The 26,916-nt window shown below is 34.0% G+C and overlaps 1 protein-coding gene across 13 annotated transcripts in view; it reads right to left on the reverse strand.

Moving 5' to 3' along the window:
• The window catches only part of CSNK1G3 (casein kinase 1 gamma 3), a 111,394-nt gene that overhangs the window by 27,467 nt on the left and 57,011 nt on the right, over positions 1–26,916 (reverse strand). For all 13 annotated transcript variants that reach the window (XM_077138795.1, XM_077138798.1, XM_077138796.1 and 10 more), the window contains exons 5-8: positions 19,361–19,509; positions 17,648–17,882; positions 1,801–1,886; positions 1,587–1,671 (exon numbers count right to left, since the gene is read on the reverse strand). In XM_077138795.1, the coding sequence (XP_076994910.1) occupies positions 1,587–1,671; positions 1,801–1,886; positions 17,648–17,882; positions 19,361–19,509 (555 nt within the window). The remainder of the gene's footprint in view (positions 1–1,586; positions 1,672–1,800; positions 1,887–17,647; positions 17,883–19,360; positions 19,510–26,916) is intronic.

Here is a 26,916-nt window from a genome sequence, read left to right on the forward strand (position 1 = left end):
TTTAAAATACTGGTGGGAATAACCATAAATAAAAGTGCTTGTACTGGCTTGCTGGGTTCCCTTTGGAATTTGTGACATATATTAACTGACCAATGTAGGATTCAAATTCTTAACCCTGGCTATAATCAGTGTTCTGATCAATTTAGCTATCAAAATAAAGCTAAAACAGATCTCAGAAGCATAACACAGTAGCAGTGTACACCTTTTATTTTTTGGTCATATAATTAGGAATTATTTGATAATCTATAAAGCTGCACACCAACATAATTCCCAAGTATTAAATATGTATTTTTAAAAGGTCATACTTTCCAGAAAGAAAACAAGGGGGAGCAGGAAGGTAAAATATGCAATTAGTAAAATAGTGTTTCACTATCAGCAAAGATAATCATTATAGAAAGAAATGCTAGATTACACCCAGCTGCTTTCCTGCTCCTATTCATTCACAGGAACAAGTAAGAACAAGATCATGCACAGCTCAATGAGCAACCATCTAGTAAACTTCTTCACAGGGGGTCCCTCCTATTATTCCAGCTTCCAGTCAGCTAATCACCTGGCTAATTTATTTTGGTACTTCCATTTTTTTCTGCAGTAATTTAATTCAGGCTTTCTAAGGAAAGAGAGTCAATCTGTCTATACCTAAACTGCTAGTACCATCAATCAATTAAAAAAACTTCCAGTTCTAGATGTCATCACAAAAAAGAAATATACACAGTTAAATAAAAAGTTTAAAATAAGCCATGTGGGGGGTGTAAGGTTAGTTCAGCGGCAGAATTCTCATCTGCCTTGCAGGAGACCTGGGTTTGATTCCCAGCCCATGCACTTCCCCCCAAAAACAAAAAAAAAATCAACTAATGGTGCTGCAATAATGGGATACTCACATGGAAAAAGAATGAACTATGACCCCCACAATATAGCATACAAATAAATAAATAAGCCACACGAACCAAAGTTTCTTCTCTAAAAATGATAAACAAGTTGATTAAATAGCAAACTAATATATTTCAATTTTTTAAAAGGCTACAAATTATAAAATAAAACACAGTAATTCAAAATATTTGATAATTTAAGTGGCAGTTTTCTTTGTACTATTTCTATGCTTTAAGTTTACTGTCAGTAAATAATATAAGCAATTTGAGAAAAAGCTATCTAAAGTTATGCTACTGCTGCTATGTTATTACAGTAATAATGCAACACTGAATAGGAGAACCAGTAAATATCAAACCTTATGAGTTTGATATTGAGACACAAATGAATAACATTGTAAATAAAAATGTTAAACTTGATATTCTTTAGCAAACAGTTTAACTTATTAAAAGTATATCACTGAAGAAAGGATTACTTCAGCTGACATTGGTCAACACTATTACAAAGTGGGATTTTCTTCTATTATTACTACCTGTAAAGCAAATGTACAATTGCTCCTGGGGTCTATGCATAAAATGCTAGCATATTTTAAATCATAATTTGAGCTCAGAGCTCATTTTTTTAAGACAAGGAAAAAAGCATTTATGAACTTAAGTAATGAAAATTAACAGTTCTGATTTTCAGTTTATAAACACATACATCAGTTTGGTATTATTCATTACCTGGAAAGTTTTCACACAGCACTTCTATTGGTGTAGCTCGTTTTGTATCTCCAATCTTCTGATACCTCTCTTTTAATGTGTCAGCCTAAAACAAAAACGAAACCAAAAACAAACCTTGAGAAGGTAACAATTGCAAATTACTTCATTGGAAGAGAGGATCTTAGTATATAGTAACATTTTGTAAAATTTAATAAAGAAATACAAAAGCAATTACCTTTAAGCCTTGCCAAGGAAGACTCCCTCTCAGAAAATACATAAACATGTGACCTAAAGCTTCTAAATCATCCCTTCTACTTTGTTCTGAAATATAAGAGAAACAAAATATCACTTTCCTTTACCAGTTAAGGAAGACTGGAGAATTAGCTTTTTCATTATGAAGAAATTAATTTCCAAAAATTCAACATATAAGCAAAATTTATATCTAGTGCCTATAAGTGATAAAATTAAGTCTAGTTAAACATTTTATATTAAGCTATCGTACATCTTTAAAATATGCCAATATGATTTTTTAGATACTAATGACAGATTTATCTCCTCAGATATTTATTCATAGAAATTTAAACCAAGAAAACAAGTTTCATGGTCAAATAGAAAATCACTACGTAATATAGTTATTTCTTAAAGATTCAGAATGTAATATATTAAAGGCTCTAAGAAGCTCTAGAGCTAAAAATGTTTAACTTAATTTAACCTACATTTTCTAAACTAATAAGCACAAAGCTTTCATCTCACATTATATGTAATTAGTATTTTGTGTAATATAAAAACACTATTTGACCAATTTGAAGGTTAGTATTCCTACCAAAAACAAAAACAAAAAGCTGCTATACAAAATATTGTATGGCATATAACTGAATGAAAATATTTGCTGACCAAATATTTCAGTTTTTTTACTGCAGTTCAATACTCATGATTTCTAAATGTATTTTAAATAATACAAATAATGACTGACTAAAATGAAAGAAAATTTGTACTTTAATAAGAGGATGTTTTATCCAAATAATAATTATTATACTATGAGCAGTACTAAATGCTTTCCATAAAGCAACCAGATCTGAATTACAATGAAAGCATTAGAAACGGTTATAATTTTTGCTACATACTCTCATAAAATTCTTCTAATAGTTTTAAAATAAATATTTGTGTTTATTAGATAGAGAGATATAGGTAGATATTATTTAATCAATATCTACCTTCCCACCATACAAGCTGCAGGAGGACAAGTGTTTCTTGAGTTCATTATCCTCAGAACTTATTACTTTGGCTGGCACAGATCAGGCACTCAACACATATACAGAAACATACAGATAAATGAATATTTGAAAATATATAATACTAGATTTATATTCCTTTTCTATAAGCATACAAAAATATCTAGAAAATAGGCATAAAATAATTAGTAACCATGGATATGAGACTGGAGGAATGAAGGAGGGACTTCAACTTCACATTTCATATACTCAGAAACGTAGTATAATAGAGAATTCTTTTCTTTCTTGTACTTCTTGTTATAACAATATGTTTATACTATGAAAAAGAGCAAAGTTGGGCGGGCCGCGGTGGCTCAGCGGGCAAAGTGCTTGCCTGCTATGCCGGAGGACCTCGGTTCGATTCCCGGCCCCAGCCCATGTAACAAAAACGGAGAAACAGAATACAATAAAACAAGAAAATGTTTAAAGATGTTTCCCTTTCTTCCTTCCTTCCTTCCTTCTATCCTTCCTTCCTTCTCTCTGTCTTTCCTTTAAAAAAAAAAAAAGAGCAAAGTTCTCCATAAGGATCAAGTAGACCAAAAGTCCCTTCTATATCTATTAATGAAAGTTAGGGATGTGAATAACATGAAAAAATTCAATAATGCTTTTTATGACTAAAATTTCACTTCAATATGTCCTAGGGAGCTTTAAGAATAAGTAATACAAAGAGAAAAGTACTTCTGAACTCCAGCTAAGAATCAGGATCACTTCTAAAACTTTTTGAAAACTCAGATAAGTAGGCCTCACTGTTGGAGAGTCCGATTCTTTGTGTATAAAGGAGGGTGGAGGAAATGTACCTTTTTAAAAGTTTAGCAGAGGACTGAAGTGCAGCCAGATTTTTAACCATGAAACAGAAACCTATTCTTACTTAAGTATAATTTACACATAATAAAATGCACCCATAATAAATGTACATTTTTGTAAGTTTTGACAACATACACAACTGAGTTACCACCAAATGAAATTTCCACCACCACCAGAGGCTCCTTTATGCTTCTTTCCAATTACCCTCACCATCTCCACCCCTACCACCTCCAGCTGCATCGGCCTCAGCAACCACTTATGCCACTAGAGCTAAGATTTGACTTTTATAGACTATCACATGAATGAAATCATACAGTACAGATTCTGGATTCTTTCAGTAAGTATAATGTTTCTAAGATTTGTCCATGTCCTAGCATATGTAGGTCATCTGTTACTTTTTATTGCCTTGGTGTGGGTTAAGGGTGTACATTCATTTTTTTCAACATTGATATCCATTCAGTATTGTATTGGAAGCTCTCGCTTATACAAAAAAAGGTAAGAAAAAGACATAAAACTATTTTTCCTTACAGGTAGCAGGATTTGATTGTGCATATTAAAGATCCTAAGTTATCTATAAAAAGCCTATTAGAACAAGTGAAGTTTGCAGAAGACAAAGTCGGTACTTCAAAACAACTACATTTTATGCTAGCAAAGAACAAATGAAAATTGAATTTTAAAAGCAATACCATTTACAACAGCATTAAAAACATGAAATATGTATGGATAAATTTATCAATATATATGTAAAACCTGTACATTACAGCATATAGTTTAAAAGATTAAATAATATATCAAAATGTATTACCACCTCCAGTAGGACTCTTTTTTAAGGAGAGTAAATCAACGTAAAAGGTAATTTCCCTTTGAATTCCACCCGGGGCGGGGGGGGGGGGGGGCCTTTAGTTATCACACTGCCAATGAGCCATGATCATAAGATAATTTCACCTATTTGGCTGTCCCAGAACAGATTAGTCTCTTAACTTACAAAGTATTTAAAAATACAAGTTACAAATATAAGCTAGTAAAATAAGCCTATCATTTTGACTACTGAAACTCAGTCTGAAAGGCTCCTTACCCTCATAATTCCTTTCTTTGTGTTCTTTCACCAACTGACATATCTAGAGTTAGAAGTACATTTCACAACCTAGCAATAGAAGTCACAGGGAAGGAGTTCTCTTTGAAACACAGTAACTAAAGAACACCACCTCACTTCTTGAACAATTTTGTTACATGAAAAAATTCTCCCAAAGGTAACTCTGCCCCTATTAAACAATGTTCACATTTTTTTAAGCACTAACCAAAAAGGCCTGTTTGAAAATGGATGTTTTTCCTCAACGCCAAGAATCCTTACTATAGGGAACCCTCCTAGGAACAACTAAAGAAATCAGTTTTACAGTAAGTGTGATTTGTCTTACAACAGGTACAATTAAAGATTCCTCTAAACAGGTCCTTCAAATAAATTTTAAAGATATGTAAAAAATCAATTAAAACTTAGCCCTTTGGGAATATATATATCATATAAACACAACTAACATATTAACATATTAACAGCCTAGTGTGTGTCAATGCTTCATTCATATGATATTTTAAAATGACAATTAAGCTGAAAAATACACATAAATAATTCCAAATAAGGAAATTAAGCCTCTGAAAGGTTAGGTAACTAAACAAAAACTCTGCTGCTAAAAGGCGGAAGGCAGGATTCCAACCCAAATATCTGCAATTTTTTTCATCTCAAAAAGCAAGTTAGTTATCCTAGAGCCCTGATTCTTGAAGATGATTGTGTAACTATAGAGTTTTTAAGGTGTGACCATATGATGATTGTGAAACTCTTGTGACTAACAATCACTTTATCCAATGTATGGCCAGATGAGTAAGAAAAAAAATAAGACAAAAAAAAAATAAACAATATGAGGGTATGGGGGTTGTGGGATATTTTGAATGTTCTTTTTACTTTTATTTTTATTCTTATTTTTATTTTTTATGGTATAATGAAAATGTTCAAAAATCGATTGTGATGATGAAGCATGCCTATATGATACTGTGAACCACTGACTGTACACTTTGGATAATTATATTATATGTGACTATATAGTATATCTCAATAAAAAAAAAAAAAATAGTGACCAAGCAACCAACACAGTAACGTACGATGCTTCAGGTACTATTCCCCCACAGAATCTTTGAACAACTAGCAAAAAGCTGGTAAAGCCATCTTCCTCAAAACTGAAAAACAGTTAAAGGGTGACAATAACTGAGTAAGTGCCAAATCAAGAAAAAGTGGCTTGCAAAAGAGTAGGTGCAGCTCCTAGAGCCCCTGAAAGCCCCCAACTCCAACCCTTCCCTGAGGCACTGTGGGTCCCTAACCCTGTTCCAGAAGGAGCAGAATAATTTATGCACAGACTGGGCTGCCTGTTATCAGTGCCAATCTATCTGATGAACGCCTGAAAGCATGAACTAGGAAACCTGTCTCAAACTGCCCTCCCAGAATTTGTCCTGACTGCAGAGAAGCAATAGCAGGCAATTAATGCAGTGAAAGAAATAATTAATTCAAAGCAGCCTTAAGCAAAGGACAACCAGCATTAAGTCATACAAGAGCATATGGTAGGGGTGAAAGTCTAAGAGAAAGTTTAAAAAGGAACCAAACAGAGTTACTGGAGTCGAGGACAAGAACTGAAATGAAAATTTTCAGATGGTTTAAACAGCACATTGGAGCTGTGTGAAAGAACTGGTGATCTTGAAGAAAACAGAATTTAAATGATTCAGGCTGAAGAGCAGAAAGAGAAAAGAATAAGAAAAAGCAAACAGAGCCTAAGAAACCTGTAGGAAACTATCAAGCATACCAATCCATGCATTATGGGAGTCCCAGAAGGAGAAGAGACAAAAAGAATATTCAAAGAAATAATGGCAGAAAACTTTCCAAATTTACCAAAAGACATGAATATACATAACCAAAAAGCTCAACAAAATACAAATACTAAAAACTAAAACAGAATGATGCACAGACACAAAGTAATCCAAATGTCCAATGCCAAGGTCAAAGAGAGAGTTCTGAAAGCTGCCAGAAAAAAGCAACAATTATGTAAAAGTGAATCCCAATTAGATTAAGTGCTGATTTCTCAGCAAAAACCACTGAGGCAAGAAGGCAGTGGGACAAAATAGAGTTGAAAGAAAACAATTACCAACAATTGTCCAGCAAGATTTTCTTTCAAAAATGATGGAGAATTAAGCACTCCCAGGTAAACAAAAGCTGAGGGGGTTCATCACCTCTACATCTACACTATGAACAATGCCAAAGGAGTTCTTCATACTCAAAGGAAAGGACACTACACATGGATCAAATTGGCACTAAAATAAAAAGACCTTGGTAAAGGTAATTATAAGGGTTATTATAAATGCCAGTTCTATTATGTTGTTTTTGGGTATGCAACTCCATTTTTTACTTCTTAAGGTTCTAAAATGCAAATGCATTAAAAATAATGATAAATCTATGGTTTTGAACATAATGTAATACATGTAAGATATAAAGTATACTTTGTTACAAGTATAACAAAAAAGGTGGGGGCACAGAAATAGAGAATAGGGTTTGGGTAGGCTATTGATGTTAAGTTGGTATCAAATCAAACATGACTGTTATAGATTTAGGATGTTAAAGTTTAGTGCCATAGGAACCACAAAGAAAAGATATAGAAAATTTTTACAGAATGAAATGAGGTAGAACTCAAATGGTATATGTGCTGGTTTGAAAGAATTATGTGTGCTAGAAAAGCCATGTTTTAATCCTGATCCAATTTGTGGGAGCAACCTTTTCTTTTAAACCCTGTTCAGTACTGTAGACTGGAAACTTGATTATAATATCTCCACAGAGATGTGACTCACCCAATTGTGGGCGTTAACCTTGTTAAGAGGGAGATGTACCTCCACCCATTCCAGGTGGGTCTTGATTAGTTTACTGGAATCCTTTAAAAAAGGAAATATTTTGGAGAGAGCATTCAGAGCCACAAGAGAGCCAGAACCACAGAGCCCACGCAGCCAGAGACCTTTGGAGATGAAGAAGGAATATGTTCCCTTGGGGAGCTTCATGAAGAAAGAAGCCTGGAGAGAAAACTAGCAGACATTGCCATGTTCGCCATGTACCTTTTCAGTTGAGAGAAAAACCCTGAACTTCATCAGCCTTGAGTGAAGGTAACCTCTTGTTGGTGCATTAAATTGGACATTTCTATAGCCTTGCTTTAATTTGGACACTTTCACAATCTTAGAACTGTAAACTAGCAACTTAATAAATTTCCCTTTTTAAAAGCCATTCTGTTTCTGCATTCCAGAATCTAGCAAACTAGAACAGTATAATACAAAAAATCAAATAAATATGAAATAAGGCCGTAATGGAAAAATTGAGGGTCAAAAAAGATAAGACTTACAAACACAACGAAGCAAATTGGCAGAAGAAAGTCCTTCATTATCAGCAGTTACTTTAAATGTAAATGGATTAAATTCGTTAGTCAAAAGGCAAAGATTGGCCAACTGGATAAAAAAATCTGGCTCAACTATATTCTATTTAAAAGAGATTCACACTAAATTCAATGACACAAGCAGAATAAAAGTGAAACAATAGAAAAAAATGTACCACGAAACGTACAGGCAATGAGCAAAAGAGAAAAATTAATTATATATTAATTCAAACTGCCCATTTAAAGGTTACATTTCATTGTTCCTTTTTTTTTTTTGCTCTTCCTGACTTATCAAAAAGCCAAGTAAACTCATTGTACCACTACATAGTCCATGCTCACAGATGCCACAAACTTACAGAATGCTTTCAGTTTCCCCTATTCAAACTCATATTATTTTAGTTTACTTTTAATTTTTTAAAATAGTAATTCATATAATCTAGCAAACAGATTTTCTCTTAATTATTCATCTACTCCTAAATTCTATATCAGAACTGAGAATCAAGGCTTTGGGAAAAAAAAGGAAGATTAAAGCTATTGCTGTTTTTTTTTTGTTTGTTTTTTTTTTTTTTTTTTTTTTTTAAAGGAAAGACAGAGAGAAGGAAGGAAGGATAGAAGGAAGGAAGGAAGGAAGAAAGGGAAACATTTTTTAAACATTTTCTTGTTTTATTGTATTCTGTTTCTCCGTTTTTGTTACATGGGCTGGGGCCGGGAATCGAACCGAGGTCCTCCGGCATAGCAGGCAAGCACTTTGCCCGCTGAGCCACCGCGGCCCGCCCAGCTATTGCTGTTTGTAACACTTGCCAAAAAGTGATTTTTTTGTTTTCTTCTTGAGTGAGGAATAAAAAAACTAGATGCTCAAACCCAAATTACAGGAACTATTCTTCTTGGTTCTCTTTCTCTCCATCAGTACTCCCTGCCAACTTGGCCTCTAAAACATAACCTTAAATTATGAATTTCTCACCAAATCTGTATAAACACTCTAGTTTAAGCTGCAGTTTCATCTTTTTCCTCAACAAAGGCAAGAATCTTCTATGTTAACTCTGCTTTGACTCCTTCCTCCTTAAATTTCATTCACTATAGAGCACCCAGATTGCTTTTACATCACTCTCCAAAGGGAAAGGAAAAAGAAAAAGCAATTCCAGTAGTTGCCATTTTACCTGGAATATATCCCCTCATCCTGTTGTGATGTTATTTCATCTATAAAACATGTACATATGTTATAAACCACAATGCAGTATTATAAATATTGCTCAAATGGCCATGTTTTAAAGAAAGTAAAAGAATAATCATGTAGTCTTTTAATTAGTCACACATTTACTATTTCTGGTGTTCTTTGTTTCTTCTTGTATATATGAGTTTTCACGTACTTATCAATTTCTCTCCAATCTGCCAGCTATGCACTCTTTCAGGTTTTTGTTTATCTGTATATGTCTTTTTCACTTTCATTTTGAACAATGTTTTTATTGGATATAGAATTCTGGGTTGATTTTTTTTTTTTTCTTTTGACACTTTAAAAATCCTCCATTTGTTTTCTGGCTTCCTTTTTTTTGTGTGTGGTAAAATATACACAACAGAAAATGTACCTTTGTCACATGTAGTACACTGACAGTGTTGTGAAACAATCACCACTATCTAGTTCCAGGACACTTTCATCATCCTAAAAAGAAACCCCATACCCATAAGCAGTTACTCCCCATTTTCCCCTTTTCCTAACCTCTGGCAACCACAACCTGCTTTCTGTCTCTATGAATTTGCTGATCATATATTTCAATTAAATGAAATCATACATTTTTGTGTCTGGCTCCCTTAGAGTAATTTTTTTTAAGGTTCATCCATGTTGTAGCATGTATCATTTCATCCCTTTTTATGGCTGAGAATATTCCTCTGCATGGATATAACACATTTTGATGTGTTTTGATAATTTTGATAATCTTTTCATCAGTTGAGGGACAAATGAAGTTTGAATACTGACTATGGATTAGTTAATAGTGTTGTATCAATATTAAATTTTCTGATTTGGATTACTGTTATGTGATTTTTTTAAGAAACAGTCTCTATTTTTAGGGAGGACACACCAAAGTATTTCAGGTTGAAGAAATGTGATGTCTCCCAAACTTACTCTAAATGGTTGGGAAAGGGCAGATATATATATATATATATGCATTAATTTACCTATCTATATAAATTCTTTCTGAACTTTTTATTACAATAGCATATATACAACTCAAAATTTCCCATTTTAACCACTTTCAAGTACACAATTTAGAATGAATTACATTTACATTATTCTCCTATTATTGCCAATGTCCATTACCCCAACTTTTTTCAAACTGCTGCATTCATTAAGCAACAACTCCCTCTTCCTCTCCCAACAGCATCCCACCCTATCCCTAGCCCCTGGGAACCTATAACCTACTGTCTATAAAATGTGCTTATTCCAAGTATTTAGTAAAAGTGAACTCATACATTTGTCTTTTTGTGTCTGACTTGTTTCACTCAACATAGTCTTCAAGATTCATCCACTTTGTAGTATGTATCAGAACTTCATTTCTCCTTATGGCTGAATAATATTCCATTGCAAACACACACACACACATTTTGTTTATCCATTCATCTGTTGACCACTTGGGTTACTTCCACCTTTTGGCTATTGTGAATAATGCTGCTATAAAAACTATATAAATATCTGTTCAAGGCCCTGCTTTCAGTTATTTGGGATATATACCAAGAAGGATGGCTAAGTCATATGGTAATTTTATTTTCAACTTTCTGAGGAAAAGCCAAATTAATTTCCACAGTGGCTTAACCATTTACAATGCTACCAACAATGTATAAGGGTTCCAATTTCTCCACATCCTCATATTTTGTTTTGTTTTTATAAAATAACAGCTATCCTAGTGGGTGTAGACTGGTTATCTCAATGTGGTTTTGGTTTTCATTTCCCTAATGACTAAATATGTCATCTTTTCATGTGCTTATTGACCATCTATATAATGTTCTTTGGAGAAATGTCTATTAAAGGTCTTTGCCCATTTTTACAATTGTGTTGTTGCTTTGTTGTTTGCTGTGTTGTTGTTTGTTGTTGAGTTGTAGCAGTTCTTTGTATATTCTGGATATTAAACCCACATATTTGATAAATATGTGATTAGCAATTATTTTCTCCCATTTTATAGGCTGGCTTTTCATTTTCTTAATAGTGTCCTTTGATATGGAAAAGTTTTTAATTTAGATGCAGTCTGTTTTATCTATTTCCTCTTTTGTTGCTGATACTTTTGGAGTCATATCTAAGAAATTGCTACCAAATCCAAGATTATGAATGCTCCCCCATTCGTTCTTTTTAGCTTTATGTCTTTGGTTTTATATTTAGGTCCTTGGTCCATGTAGAATTTTTGCCATATAGCATGAGGTAGGAGTCAAACATCATTCTTTTGCAAGTAAATATCCAGTTTTCCCAGCATTATTTGTTGAAAAGACTGTTCTTTCTCCAATTAATGCACTTGGCACCCTTATCAAAAATCAGTTGGCAGGCTACAGTGACTCAGCAGGTAGAGTTTTCACCTGCCATGCCAGATACCCAAGTTTGCTTCCCAGTGCCTACCCATGCAAAAAATAAATAAATAAAATCAGTTGGCATAGGGCAGTGCACCAGTGGCTCAGTGGCAGAATTCTCACCTGCTGCGCTAGAGTGCCAGATTCAATTCCCAGAGACTGCCCATGCCAAAAAAAAATTTTTTAAAACCAGTTGGCATAGATGTATGGGTTTATTTCTGAACTCCAAAATTCTATTTCATTAGCCTCTATGTAGGTTCTTGTGTCAGTACCACACTGTTATCATTACTGTGACTTCATAGTAAGTTATGAAATCAGGAATTGTGAGATAGCCAACTTCCTGAATCCTTTGCAAAACTGATATAACTATTTAGGACTCCTTGTAACTGCACATGAACTTGAGGATCAGCTTTCTCATTTCTGTAACTAATACTGCTGGGGGTTTAATAGGTACTGCACTGACTCTGTAGATCACTTTGGGTAGCCTTGACATCTTAATAATACTAAGTCTTCCTTTCCATGAACACAGGATTTACGTCTTGCTATTTATTTATGTCTTCTTTAATTTCTTTCAGCAGTGCTTATAATTTTCAGTGTACAAGTCCTTTACCTCCTTGATTAAATATACTCCAAAGTACTTTATTCTTTCAGGAGCTACTGTTTGAATGAAACAAATCTTTTGATTTCCATTTCAGAATATTCTTTGCTGGGGTACAGAAACACAACTGGCTTTTGCAGGTTAATCTTTTAATCTGTAATCTTGTTGAATTTTAGTTCTAGTAGCTTTCTTGGGATTTCTTTGGGATTTTCTATATAAAGGCTCATGTCATCTAAAAATAGAGATAGTTTTATTGCTTCCTTTCTAAATTGGATGCCTCTTATTTCTTTGTCTTGCCTAACTGCTTTGGCTAGAACTTCCAGTGCAATGACTAGCAGTGATGAAAGCAGGCATTTTTGTCTTATCTCTGACCTCAGGGGTAAGGCTTTCACACTTTCACCACTGAGTATAAAATGAGCTGTGAGCTTTTCATACATCCTCTTTATTATTGTGGTGGATTAAATTGTATATCCCAGCTTTGAAAAGTTCTTGAAGTTCTTGGTCTTAGTCCACATTCTGATCGGTGCAGACCCATTGTAAATAAGATTTCTTCAAGATGTTACTTCAGTTGTGGTAAGGCCCAACTGTTTCAGGTTGGACTTTGATCTCAACTACCAGAGTCCTTTATAAGTAGAACGAAACTCAGACGGAGAGAGAATCCATGGTGGAACAGCCAGAAGTTGGAAGTCAGTGGTAACCAGATGAGAAAGAAGATGCCACCATATGTACTGCCATGTTACACAAAAGCCAAGGACCAAGGATCACCAACAGCTAGCCCCAGAACAACATAGTCTTCTGGTAGAAAGTATCACCTTGCTGATACATTAATGTAGCCTCAAAACCATGAGCCAATAAATTCTCATTGTTTAAGCCAACCCACTGTATGGTACTTATTTCAGCAACTAAGAAACTAAACTACCATGTTGAGGAACCTTCCTTCTATTCCTATTTTCCTGAGTGTTGAAAGGTTGAAACGATGTTGGATTTTGTGAAATGCCTTTTCTGTATCAATTGACAACATCATGATTTTTTCCTAGTTCTGTTAATATGGTATATTACATAGACTGATTTTCTTACATTGAATCAGCCTTGCAATCTAGGGGTGAATCCCAATTGGTCGTGTGTATATTTCTAATATGCTGCTGAATTCAATTTGCTAGTATTTTGTTGATGATGTTTGATTCTATATTCATGAGATATTGGCCTATTGTTTTATTTTTTGTGGTATCTTTATCTGGCTTTGGTATTAGGGTAATGTTGGCCAAATAGAATTAGTTGGGAAGAGTTCCCTCCTCTTCTATTTTCTGGAAAGTTTGAGAAAGATTTGTGTTAATTCTTCTTTGAATGATTGGTAGAATTCATCAGTGATGCTATCTGGTCCTGGATTTTTCTTTCTTTTGGAGATTTTTGATTATTGAGTCAATCTCTTTACTTTTTAAAGATCTATTGGGATCTTCTATTTCTCCCTGAGTAAGTTTCAGTAGCTTATGTGCTTCTAGGTATTTGTCAATTTCCTCTAGATTATCTAATTTGTTTGCATAGAATTAATTGTTCATACTATTCTCTTACCCTTTTGATTTCTGCAAGATCAGTGGTAATGCCTCCCCCTTCACTTTGGATTTCAGTTATTTGTGATTTCCCTCTTTTATTCTTTATCAGGTTCAGAGAACCAACTTTTGGTTTCACTGATTCTCTCATTTGTTTTTCTATACTCTATGTCATTTATTTCCATTCTAATCTTTATTATTTCTTTCCTTCTACTTACTTTAGGTTTAGATTGCTTTTCTTTTTCTAATTCATCCAGATGTAAAGTTAGGTTATTGGTTTGAGGTCTTTTTTTATAATGGCATTATAGCTAAATTTCTCTCTGAGCCCTTATATAAGTTCCTAATGTCAAATGTAGGCAATTTTAGTTTCTGATTAAATTTGAAGACCATATTAAGGTGCAACCTTAATCTAATTGGTTAATAAGTGGATGAAAAGTAGAAATTCATAAACACCTCAAACTTTTAAGAGAGGTTAGCTTTACAGGTTAAAGTAAAATTCCTTATAGTTCTTACATTTTAATCAAGTTTACTATAAAATGGAAATTATTGTTAAATTCATATCACAAATAAAAATATCTCTTCCAGCCTCCAGTGTTCTGGAGAAGCTGGAAGAAAAAATCTGAGATGATGGAATGGTAGCCCATGACAATCTCTGGGATCTGTTCTGTGACTATTTGTTGAAGAATGCTTTGAAAATTACTGCTTTTTTCTTTCTTTGCTTTGTATATGTTATATTATACAATAAAAAAGTTAAAAACATTTCATATCACAAATAAAAGTAACTGGGACAAGGAATTTTAATTATAATACTCTAGAGATGACATACTTTTGCAGTGTATTTAAAGGCAGTATGAACTACAAAGAAACAAAGTCAAAATATGCATTTTTTAGTATTACTAATAATTGGCATAGATGGCCCAAGATTTATTAACTTTATCATGGATAATCCTTCTATTAAAGCAATTTTCCTATTATAATTTATTTGAAAAACCTGTCACCTGGCTTCCAATTATACTCTAACACCTTAAACTCCTAACACTTTCATACAGGCCCAAACATAGAAAAATGTCCACTTCTCACACAAGAAGAGAAGAAATTAATATTTCCTTCCTCTACACCTGCCCTCACTTCTTACCTGTGTCCTCTTTTGCTCCCTATCTCAGCTGAAATCATATAATTTAAGGGAATGAGCCACTTAGGTATTGGAGTAACATGTCACTAAAATTTTAAACAAACTTTTTCTTCTGTTTATTAATACCTCACTTGCATTAAACAATAGTCATTCCTCTCTTGACATTATTCAATATGACTTTTGAAAGTATGGGTATTCGTGTGTAATGATATTTTATTAGAGAATAGTATATGAAAAAAAAAGACAATTCCAAGCCAAAGCCCCCATGCTGAATTTAAACCAAAAATGATATAGAAGCTAAAATGTCACAAAGAACCACCTGTTCTTAAACAACATAGGTTAGAAGTCTATGTAAGAGTCAGTGGCAGCTACGGAGAATGCTACACTGTATATGTGTCTTGAACTATGAAAGAGATATGATCTTAAAACAGTGTATACATTTTGGACAGGCTATAGAGTGCTGTAGTGAAATGCACAGACACAGAATTCAGTCTGCCTCGATTTATATCCTGGCTCTACCACTTTTAGCCATGTGTCTTTGGGCAAATCACTTAACTACTCTAAGCTTCAATTTTCTCACCTGTAAAATGGGACTAATGATAGTACTTACCTCAAGGGATGTTGTGAAAAATAAATTAGACATCTGATTTATAGTCTCTGGTACAAAGTAATCACAGTCTGAAGCAGCATCCCACCCCACCCTTTACTTCTTGAACTCCTTCTCTTCCCACTACCCCCTTACTGTCTCTGAGTCAGCCACTCTGACCAACTTGCTATTCCTTGAACATGCCAAGACATGCTCCCTTCTTAGGGCCTCCTTCAAGTCTTTCTCAAATGTCAAATGTTAGCTGCTAGTCCTTCTCTGAACACCCAGCTCAGAACTTCCCAATAGTCTCTCTTCCCTTCCCACCTGCTATACGATTCCCAAAGTATTCTTCACCTTCTCACATATTTTACCATCTACGTTTTACCATCCCTTATTAGACTATTAGTCTCATGAGAGTTAGGGATTTTATGTGCTTGCTTTACTGCTAAGGCCTCAGTTTAACAGTGCCCAGGGCTCACAAAAAAATTTGCACAAATATTTAATTTACTGAATAAATGTCCACTATTATGATCATTATTGTAATTTTCCTAGAGTTATTTCTTTAGTGTTTTTTTTAAATATGTGTTTTAATACATTATACTTCTCAACTTCTATTTATTTAGTACTTGGTCTCTTTTTATATCAGCAAATGAACACTGTGAGTTATATCACATAATTCTGATGCTGGTCAGATAATGGTTCAATTTCATAAAGCATTTGGTTGTTTATTTATTTTATACAATTACCTGGATAACTTACTGCATTTGTGCTCATCATTAAATGAGTGAAAAATAGAAAAATTAATATGCTGCTGCTCTATCTGTACCACTTGAAGAAAAGAGATGTATAACAAATATATATATATATATATATATATATATAAAACGGCTCATTTATGTTGCCTATGGAGAACTGTGAGTCTGACTGACAAAGAAGAATGAGAGACATATTACTAACTACATATTCTTTAAATATTTTTACCATGTGTAGGCATTACCTTTTTTATAAATTAATTTAAAAATAAAGCATTAATCTCACTGGTAAGTGTATATTCTATTTATATATTCTACTTTTATCAAAAGGTAAGCACAATTTCTTTAGTATAAGATACTCTTTGGATTTAAGCTGGCTAACCAGCAACTGAGAAGGAAGTGAATGAATGAACATGTATAAAATGCTAGAAATAAATATTAAGTAAATCATATGCAACTGCCAATATTTGACAAAGTTTCAACCTAACAGCTGACTCACCAAAATACGGTACAATTAGGAATTTTGTTTTTAACTCTCTGTAAATAGAGCTAAAATTCTGTGACTTTGTTATTTAAATGTTGTACAATGCCTTTCAGATATTTTAGTAGAATATCATATACAAAAGCAGGTAACTGTCTATACACTTTCAACATATACAAGAGTATGCTCTTTGAAATAGTCTTTTTAAAATGACAACTCCTTTTGTAAAGAAGATAATCATAACTGATATTTATATTTTTAAATGCGGATTTTTATTTAAAGTACTTTTATTAAACCAGCATTTACTGCATGTTTTCTATGCACACTATCTATATAATCTACATATATTATTTTGTTTAATCTTCACAAGAACCCTGTGAGGTTGACATTATTTTATTCATTTTACAAAGAAGAACTCTCCTTAAAGAAGTTATACACCTTGTCCAAGGTTATGCAGCTAGTATATAGCTAATATTAGAATCCACATCTGCCTAACTTCAGAACATGTGCTCTTAGCATTATACTTATTAGGCAGGTTGCTAAATCTCTGGCTAGTCATGTCAGAGAGCTACAGTTTCGATCAGAATTTTTCACATGCATTAAATTCAACTAAATTAGTTATTCTCTAATGTCCTTTAATAGAAATTAAGTGCATAACCCTAACGATATCAAAGTTGAACATTTCAAGTTATCATATTAAAAAAAAAAATGTAGGAAATGTAAGGATGGCTATCATTCATTTAATAGCACAACCTACTTTAAGAGTTTTATTAGAATATAATGTGTTAGATGTGATAAATAAAAATGACAACAGATGAATGTAATCTGTAAAAATTAAACCATAATAATAAAAACTCATACTGTTAGCATAGTTGCTAAATTCAAACTTCCATACTTACAAAAAGTATACATACCCTTTCCTAAATGTGTGTTTATGCTCATATATCTAGCTGTTCCTGTAAGGCTCTTGTGTTCCCTGTATGGTATGTGTTTCTTTGTCTCTGGATCAATATATTCCTTTGCCAAACCAAAATCTATAATGTGAATAACTTGTTGGGTTTTGGTTCCTGGTCGTCCTATTAAGAAGTTCTCAGGTTTTACATCTCTGTATATTAAATTCTTTGAATGGACATATTCCATACGAGAAATCTATTTCAAAAAAAAAAAGAGAAATTTTAAGTTTTAACTAATATAAGAAAGCATGATAGAAGACAGAATTCTCATAAAGAAACATAAAAAGGGAAAAAAAAGAAATTACTTCAACTTTAAAAAGTAACATATCAGTCTATAGTTCCTCAAATATAATAAAATATGATTGAGAACCTTTGCCTTTATAGTATAGTCCCTGATAATTGAAAGGGTTTGAATCTTATAAATTCTGTGCTTATCACTAAGCCTGATTCAATAAACACTTTGAGACCCTGCAACCACATAAAATCAAAATACCTTTCTGGTACAAAACTGATCTTCAAAGGATAAAAAACATATTTGTAGAATTGCAACTCATTCTTATCAGTTCAATAATCAAGCAACTTCTACAATTTTATTAAAGAAACTTGAGAGTATAAATTATCAAGCACCTTTCAGTATTCCTTTCTTTTTCTTCCTTATCACTTGTTTTCTTTACTTTTTCCCGATACTCAAAAAGATCTTGAAACTAGAAAATTTTGGAATTAAACTCTAATAATAATATAGTACATTTTTATTAAGTTTTATGAGTTCTCAAAAATGTTTACTGCAGAAATTGTAAACAAGTAGAACTTACAAATAAGGAAGTAAAATCATTTCATTTAGTGATAATCATGGTTAACCATGCAATGTAAATGTAGTTGCATGGGTCATTCTAGTTTGTTTGTTTATTAACAAATCTGGATTCTATAATACATAATATTCTGTGACCTATATTTTTCACTTATTATGAATATTTTTCAGGTTATGAAACATTCTTTAATGCACACTTTTTAATGGCTGCATATTATTTTATGGCTATTCCTAATTTACTCAACTAGCCTTTTTATTTCTGCACATTTGAGTTGTTTCCCGTTTTTTATTATAAGCATTCATGCACATAAAGCTTTAAGTACATGTGAATATTTCCATAGGATAAATCTGTAGAAGTGGAATGAGTGAAGGATTAAAACATTTTAAAGACTTCTGCAGTAGACTCCTAATGGCACTTATTTCATATCTTCCTTAAAATCACCATGTAAAATGTTTTTCCATAGATTTCATGAAATTTAAATAATTTATTAAGACTCAGTTTTTTTCTTTTTTTTCTAGGTCATTAGAGACTATTACCAAGATTAAGAATCTATGTTCTGAGGTTTTTCTCTCCAAGTATTCATCTCCAACATGAAAAGGGTATCAGAAACAACTTAATTCTCAAACTGAGCATTCTGATCAAAGAGCGATAAGATATTAATTCTTCCATACAAATAAAAAACCTCTTATTCAGCTACTTTAAGTTATATACATCCTAAAAAAAGACAATAATATGAAAAACAGAAGCACTTTGCTAGGTCAAATGCTCTGTAAGATAACATTACGAAACTTTAAATTTTTAATATAAATTTGTGATCAAGCCACCCAGTTATTCAAACAACTTCAAAACACCCTGCTTTACTTACCAATTGGATAGCTATCATGAGAACTGTTTTAAGAGAAAATGTTCTGTCACACAAGTCAAACAAGTCTTCCAAACTAGGTCCCAGCAGTTCTAGCACCATAGCATTGTATTTACCACAAGGGCCAAAATAGTAAACTTGAGGTATACCATCTGGGGGGAAAGAAAAAGTTAATAATTTCATCAACTTGAAAATCCATTAACAAATTTTTTTTGTATTTTACAGTTTCAAGATTATAGTTTCAAGAACTTTTTTCACTTTTTCCATAACACAATAAACTTTCCACAACCAAATCTCTTCTTTCCCTATCTCTCTTTTGATGTTCACTGCTCTCTGGGTACACATCTATTGTGGTATTTATGGAATGGCATATTGTTTTATTGTTTGTCTCCACCGTCTCACTATAGATAGGAACTGGGTTTTTTAGCCCTGTACTTTTATGGCCTAGAGAAATGCTTAGCACATGGGAGAGATGGAATTTTTATGGGACATGGTAATCATTGCTAACTTCCTACTATGGAGGAAGAATGCCAAGATCATTCCCAAGATTCCATTCTCTGGTATACCCTATGTCATCCTTTCCTCCTTGAGTATGGGCAAGAGTCATGAGATTTCCCTCCTGTGATTAAGTAATGTTACCTGCCAGAGGGGGTACAACTAAGGCCCCTATCAGGTGACTTAAATTAAAAGGGAAATTATCCTGGGACCTGACTTAATAAGGCAAGACTTTTAAAAAGAGGTTCTAGAGATCACAGAGATTTTAAGCAGCAGAGATGCTCTTCTGTCGGCTTCAGAGAAGCAAAATACCATGTTACGAAGAGTGCCACATGCTAGAAATGGAGGGCAGCCTCTACAAATGGAGGGCTTCAGTCCCTATAGCCTTAAAGAACTGAATTCTGCCAAGGACCAGTGAGTTTGGAAGAGGATTCTGAATCTTAGATAAGGCCACAGTCCTAGGTTGTACCTTGATTTCAGCATAGTGAGGCTCTCAGCAGAGAACCCAGCTAAGCCATGCCCAGGCTCCTGACTCACAGAGACTGCGTGATAACAGTCTCTTGTTTTAAGCCATTAGGTTAGTGATAACTTATGCAATAACAGAAAATTAATACAAGCCATCCCAAATATAAAATATGAATACTCAGAAGTAATCTATATTTTTATTTTTAGAACTAACAGATTCCTATTAAACTAAGAACAGGTGGTCAATTTCTCTTAACACTACATTTATCTATTTATGCATCATAAGAAAATGGACTTCTACCTTAAATGTCTCAGTTTTACTTCCGCATGTTTTTTAAAGCAATTTCAGAAGAAATAAAACTTTCTACAAGATAAAAAATCCTCATTCTTAATGAAGAGTTTTGGAAACAGTTACATTCTTGCTGTTACTCTATAACTGCTGAATATTAATTACTGCAGGGAGAGATTAGTCTCTCTAGTCAGCCTCAATTTGCTTATCTACAATATTAACAGGTTGGATAAGACCAGTATTTCTCAAATGAGAATACAAACGAAGCAGCAGAACATCTGGAGATGGGGAGGTGAGATATTATAGGGCACGGGGGCGAGCTCAAACTGCATACATTGTCCTCTTCCCTAGAAACAGAGATTCTGATAAACCCCTATGGGTTATACGCCAGTACCCACTCCCTACCCCCTCCACACATGTGCGTGCAAACACACACACACACACTCAAACCCACTTGTCACATACCTCCTGCCACTGGGAATCTTTATCTTAGTATGAGACATTCTACCAGAGCCTTTCTTACCATATATGCCTCATATATACATTTCATGTGCATGGACTGACAAAAGGTTCAGAAATAGTGGCTGATGTTTATATATAACATGGTCTTTCCCAGAAATTTTAGGTTCCTATGTGACACCTGAGACTCAGAGTTAGAGCTCTGAAGCTAGAAAGTGAGCAGTATACCAAACAGGAACTGTTTAAAAAGCTGAAAAGGGGATCAGACTTCAACTAGAGATATGAATGAAGCTGATATGGACAGGACTAAGGTATACCAGAAGACTACATAAAGGACGATCTCGTTCATGTTTTAAAACCATTTAATTTCTGGGTGAGACTAAAAGGTGAGATGTTTATTTGGTGCAAAACTTATATTTTGGGTAGTGCATTTCCCAATTTAACTTTTATGGTCCATTTAGTTGAACATCATAAATACATGGAATTTTGAATAAGGAGATTTTGTTGGTTTTTCCAGGTTAGTGTGATGCCCCAATAAATCCCAGAGCAATTTGGGGAGTGAATAAATAAGTATTTGCAAAGTCCCCTTGGGGGAATGGGGAGAAAGAAGGAAATATTCAACTTTCCCATTTGGAGAATTTCTAGTACTCCTGCAAGCAGTGGGGACAACCAAATCAATAGGCTGAGCCCTCGATCTTAGGGTTTGCCCCTATGAAACTTATTCCTGCAAAGGACAGATTAGTCTGCTTAAAATTAGGCCTAAGATACAAAATTTATATTTTGACTAGTGCATTTCCTAATATAACTTATGTAGATAGCTTAACTGAACACCGTAAGTACATGGAACCTTGAGTAGGACATGAGATTTTGTTGGTTTGTCCAGAGTGATGCCCTGATAAATCCCAGATTGATTTGATCGATGAATAAAAAAGTATTTGCAAAGTCCCCTTCAGGGAATGGTGAGAATGGGGGAAAATTCAACCTCCCCAAGTTGAATTCTTGATATTCTCACAAGCAGTGTGGACAACCAAAGCTATAGACTGAGCCCCCAGTCTTGGGGGTTTGTTCATATGAAACTTAACCCCACAAAGGATAGATCAAACCTACTTAAAATTATGCCTAAGAGTCACTCCCAAGAGAACCTCTTTTGTTGCTCAGATGTGGTCTCTCTCTCCAGCCAACACAACAAGCAAACTCACCACCCTCCCCCCCGTCTACGTGGGTCATGACTCCCAGGGGTGTGAACATTCCTGGCAATGTGGGACAGAAATTCTGGAATGAGCTGAGACTCAGCAGCAAGGGATTGAGAAAACTTTCTCGACCAAAAGGGGGACAAGTGAAATGAGACAGTGTCAATGGCTGAGAGATTCCAAACAGAGTCAAGAGGTTATCCTGGAGGTTATTCTTACACATTAAGTAGATATCACCTTGTTATTCAAGATGTAATGGAGAGGCTGGAGGGAAGTGCCTGAAAATGTAGAGTGTGTTCCAGTAGCCATGTTTCTTGAAGATGATTGTATAATGATACAGCTTTCACAATGTGACTGTGTGATTGTGAAAACCTTGTGTCTGATGCTCCTTTTATCTACCTTGTCAACAGATGAGTAGAACATATGGAATAAAAATAAATAATGGGGGGGGGGGAATTAGGCCTAAGAGTCACCCCAGAGAACCTCCTTTGTTGCTCAGACGTGGCCTCTCTCTAATCCAACTCAGCAGGTGAACTCACTGCCTTCCCTCCTACGTGGGACATGACTCTCAGGGGTTTAAATCTCCTTGGCAATGTGGGACAGAAAGCCTGGGACCTGGCATCAAGAGACTGAGAAAGTCTTCTTGACCAAAAGAAGGAAGGGAGAAATGAGACAAAATAAAGTTTCAGTGGCTAAGAGATTTCAAAGCAGAGAGGTTATCCTGGAGGTTATTCTTATGCATTATATAGATATCCCTTTTTAGTTTATGGTGTATTGGAATGGCTAGAGGGAAGTACCTGAAATTGTTGAGTTGTTTTTCAATAGCCTAGACTCTTGAAGACGATTATATAAAGATAATAACCTTTACAATGTGACTGTGTGATAGTGAGAACCTTGTGTCTGATGCTCCTTACATCCAGGGTATCGACAGATGAGTAGAAATATGGATAAAAATAAACAAATAAATAATAAGGGGGGAAGGGTAAAATAAATTGGGTAGTGGTCACTGAGAGGGAAGGTAAGGTATTTATGAGTTTTTTCTTTTTATTTCCTTTTCCTGGAGTGATGCAAATGTTCTAAAAAATGATCATGGTGATGAATATACAATTATGTGATGATATTGTGAGCCTGTGATTGTGCACAATGTACAGAAAGTATGTGTGAAGATTTTTCTCAATAAAAAAATTGAAAAAAAAAATAGTGGCTGAGAGGTACACTGAAGTTTATTCCAAAATTCTGAAACACTGCTTTTACTATGATATACACATTAAGAGCACAGAGCTGCAATTAAGACTTACAAACAGCTCTCAGATACTAAGTGTTTAAAATTATTTCTAAAATGCTTTTTATTCTCTATCCTGAGGTTGTTAATTCTTTAAGCTCTCCATTAAACAATCTCTAAAAATTCATTTCTACTCTTTAATTTGTTGCTTCTGATCTATACGGTGCAAGAAAACGAGATTGTCAAGCTTGTCAGAACTGTATACATACTGTAAAATGTTTTGAGGTTCTTCTATGAAAAGACTGTTAAAGTCAAAAGACTTTTCTACTTCCTTCTGAATCACCATCTACATTTCTAAAAGTTAAAGTTGTTGAGAAATGATCTCTGAATAAGGTAGCAATATATTTTAGTTTATTGAAGGACTGATTTTCTTCAAATGTTGCTTTACAAAAAAAATGGAAAGCCACTTAAGAAATCTCACTGCCTTAAATCAACAAATATTGATTGAACATCTATCAAGTGCTGATGGGACTATTTTGGACATAATGGATACAAAGCGAATGAGATGTAAAGTCCACCCCTCTTTTTTCAAGAATTTTAGACCAATCAAAATACAACAATGAGCTTTAAACAACAAATATGTGTTAATATTATGATGTATGAAAAAAAAGGTAAAACCTAGTTAACCCAAACTATAGGACTCTTCATCTCTTCTTGGGTAGGAGGGAGACACAAAAAAGGGGAGAAAGAGGACACTAGAGTAGATTTATACAAGAGACAAGAGAACTCATTTTTTCCTTTTAAATATTTACTGAGTTCTAACTATGGTTTGTGCCACCTTTAAGTCCCTACCCACAATATTCTACAATCAAATGAAGGAGACAAAATCTTCCAATCACTGTGCTAGAATACAAAACACCTTTAAGTGGCAAATGTAGCACACTGCTGTAAGTTTGCAACAGAGATATATTGTATTTTGGAATGAAGCAGTAGGATCAAAAAAAAGGTTTTCTTGAGAAGAAAATGTTTGCGTTAGGCTTTTAAAATTTAGAGAAGTTAAACAAATAATAGGGAAACAAAGGTTAAGTAAACTAGGTAGATGGAAATGCCAGTGGTCAACGAGAAAAAGGGGTAAGGGATTTGGTTTTTTTTTTTCTTTTACTTTTTCTGGAGTGATGCAAATGTTCAAAAAATTGATCATGGTGATGAATACACAACTATGTGATGATATTGTGAGCCAGTGATTATATACCATGTGTGGAATGTTTGTATATTAAGAATGTTTGTACATTTATATAAGTTTTTATCAATAAAAATATTTTTTAAAAAAAACTTAGTGAAATATGCCACACTAATGCAAAATGTTAATAACTGGGGAAAATGGGGGAGGTGTGGCATATGAGAAATCTGTACTTTCAGTATGATTCTTCTGTAAACCTATAGCTGCACTAAAAATTTAAAAAAAACAGTGGTATTCTCATAGGTCAACATGGGAAAACTGAGCAAATTCCAGACATGGGACATAGTAGGACAAAAAGAATGATTGGTGATCCAATTTGGATAAAGCATAAAGTGATAGAAAGTAAAGCTGAAATCAGATTGTAACAACCTTTTATGCAACTCCAATTTAGTAGATGGACAGAAAGGAGTTATTGAATGTTTGCAGAAAAGGAAACAGCATGAATTATACTTTAATACATTATTCTAAGCAAGAACACATATGATGGATTAAAGTCAGAAATGCAAAAAAAAACCAGGTAGAAGACTGCAGTAGTTCAGAGGCAGTTAAAACTTACGCTAGAAGAGTGGCAGGAAAAAAAGTAAGGAGCAAACAGGAGCATGCAACATACTAGTAATGTGTAGAGATAGATAATGCAAGTTACTATTTAGAAAAGACAATGAAAATATTAAGAGATACCATTTGTTCACAGAATGTTTTTGTAAATTTTCTCTCTGTATATCTTTTTGGGGCATGGGAGTTATACAAACATAATGAACGGAGAAAACTCTTGAAGAATCAAAGAGAGTAATATATTTTCAAATCCTGGGTATATTAAAGCACAACATCTCTGAATTTCTCTGTAACGGCACTTCGTTTATTCTAATAAAATGTCCATTAAAATCTTCCCAAATAATACCTATAAAGAACTTTAAAGAGTTTACATAACTTTCTCTCAACTTATATGTGCCCATAAATCCCAAAGCAACCTTTAGAATGATGAAATATTGCCCCATAAGTGTTCAGCTGGTATGCTGCCACTATCAAAACTCCAAAGAAAACTAAAAATAGACAATTGCTAGTTGTATAAAATCTTCAGTATAAAACAAAGCTTCTGTGATAGGTACAGAGAAAAGGAGCTGTGCTGGTTTGAAAGGAAGTATGCCCCCTAGAAAAGTCGTATTTTAATCAAAATCCCATTTCATAAAGGTAGAATAATCCCTATTCAATACTGTATGTTTGAAACTGTGATCAGATCATCTCCTTGGATGATGTGATTTAGTCAAGAGTGGTTGTTAAACTGGATTAGGTGATGATATGTCTCCACCCATTTGGGTAGGTCTTGATTGGTTTACTGAAGTCTTATAAAAGAGGAAACATTTTAGAGAATGAGAGATTCAGAGAGAGCAGAGAATGCTGCAGCACCACGAAGCAGAGAGTCCACCAGCCAGTGACCTTTAGAGATGAAGAAGGAAAATGCCTCCCGGGGAGCTTCATGAAACCAGAAGACAGGAGAGAGAGAAAGCTAGCAGATGATGCCATGTTCACCACATGCCCTTCCAGCTGAGAGAGAAGCCCTGACTGTGTTCACCATGTGCCCTTCCACTTGAGAGAGAAACCCTGAACTTCACTGGCCTTCTTGAACCAAGGTATCTTTCCCTGGATGCCTTTGACTGGACATTTCTATAGACTTGTTTTAACTGGACAGTTTCTTGGCCCTAGAAACTAGCAATTTATTAAATTCCCGTTTTTTAAAAGCCATCCTGTCTCTGGCATATTGCATTCCGGCAGCTAGCAAACTAGAACAGGAGCTACAATTACCTTAGTGAATCACCATGAAGTTACTAGATTATGTCAGTCACCATCCAATAACTTCAAGTAGGTTAAATTTATTCATTCCTTTTTTTTTGAAGTTATTTATTTTATAATTTATGATGGCTTCTAAAAGCAATCTCTATCAGACCTAGAATAGAAACTGTTTTGGTACCTTTGAGCTAAGCTATTAATGGATTCTTTTAGCTAATCAATACTAATAATAGCACATAGCTGTGAATTTCCAAAGATCAGTATCAAAATGAAAGTGGCTCCTTTTCTAACTCCTAAAGATAGTGCCAAAGTTGAGTTCAAATCTATAATGCATAACTTTTTAAAATTACAAACTCGTAAATAATTAAAATTATTTAGCTAAACTCATTATTTTCCCAGACCCAGATATGTAAT

Source organism: Tamandua tetradactyla, chromosome 21 (genome assembly GCF_023851605.1).
Source record: "Tamandua tetradactyla isolate mTamTet1 chromosome 21, mTamTet1.pri, whole genome shotgun sequence".
Taxonomy (NCBI): domain Eukaryota; kingdom Metazoa; phylum Chordata; class Mammalia; order Pilosa; family Myrmecophagidae; genus Tamandua; species Tamandua tetradactyla.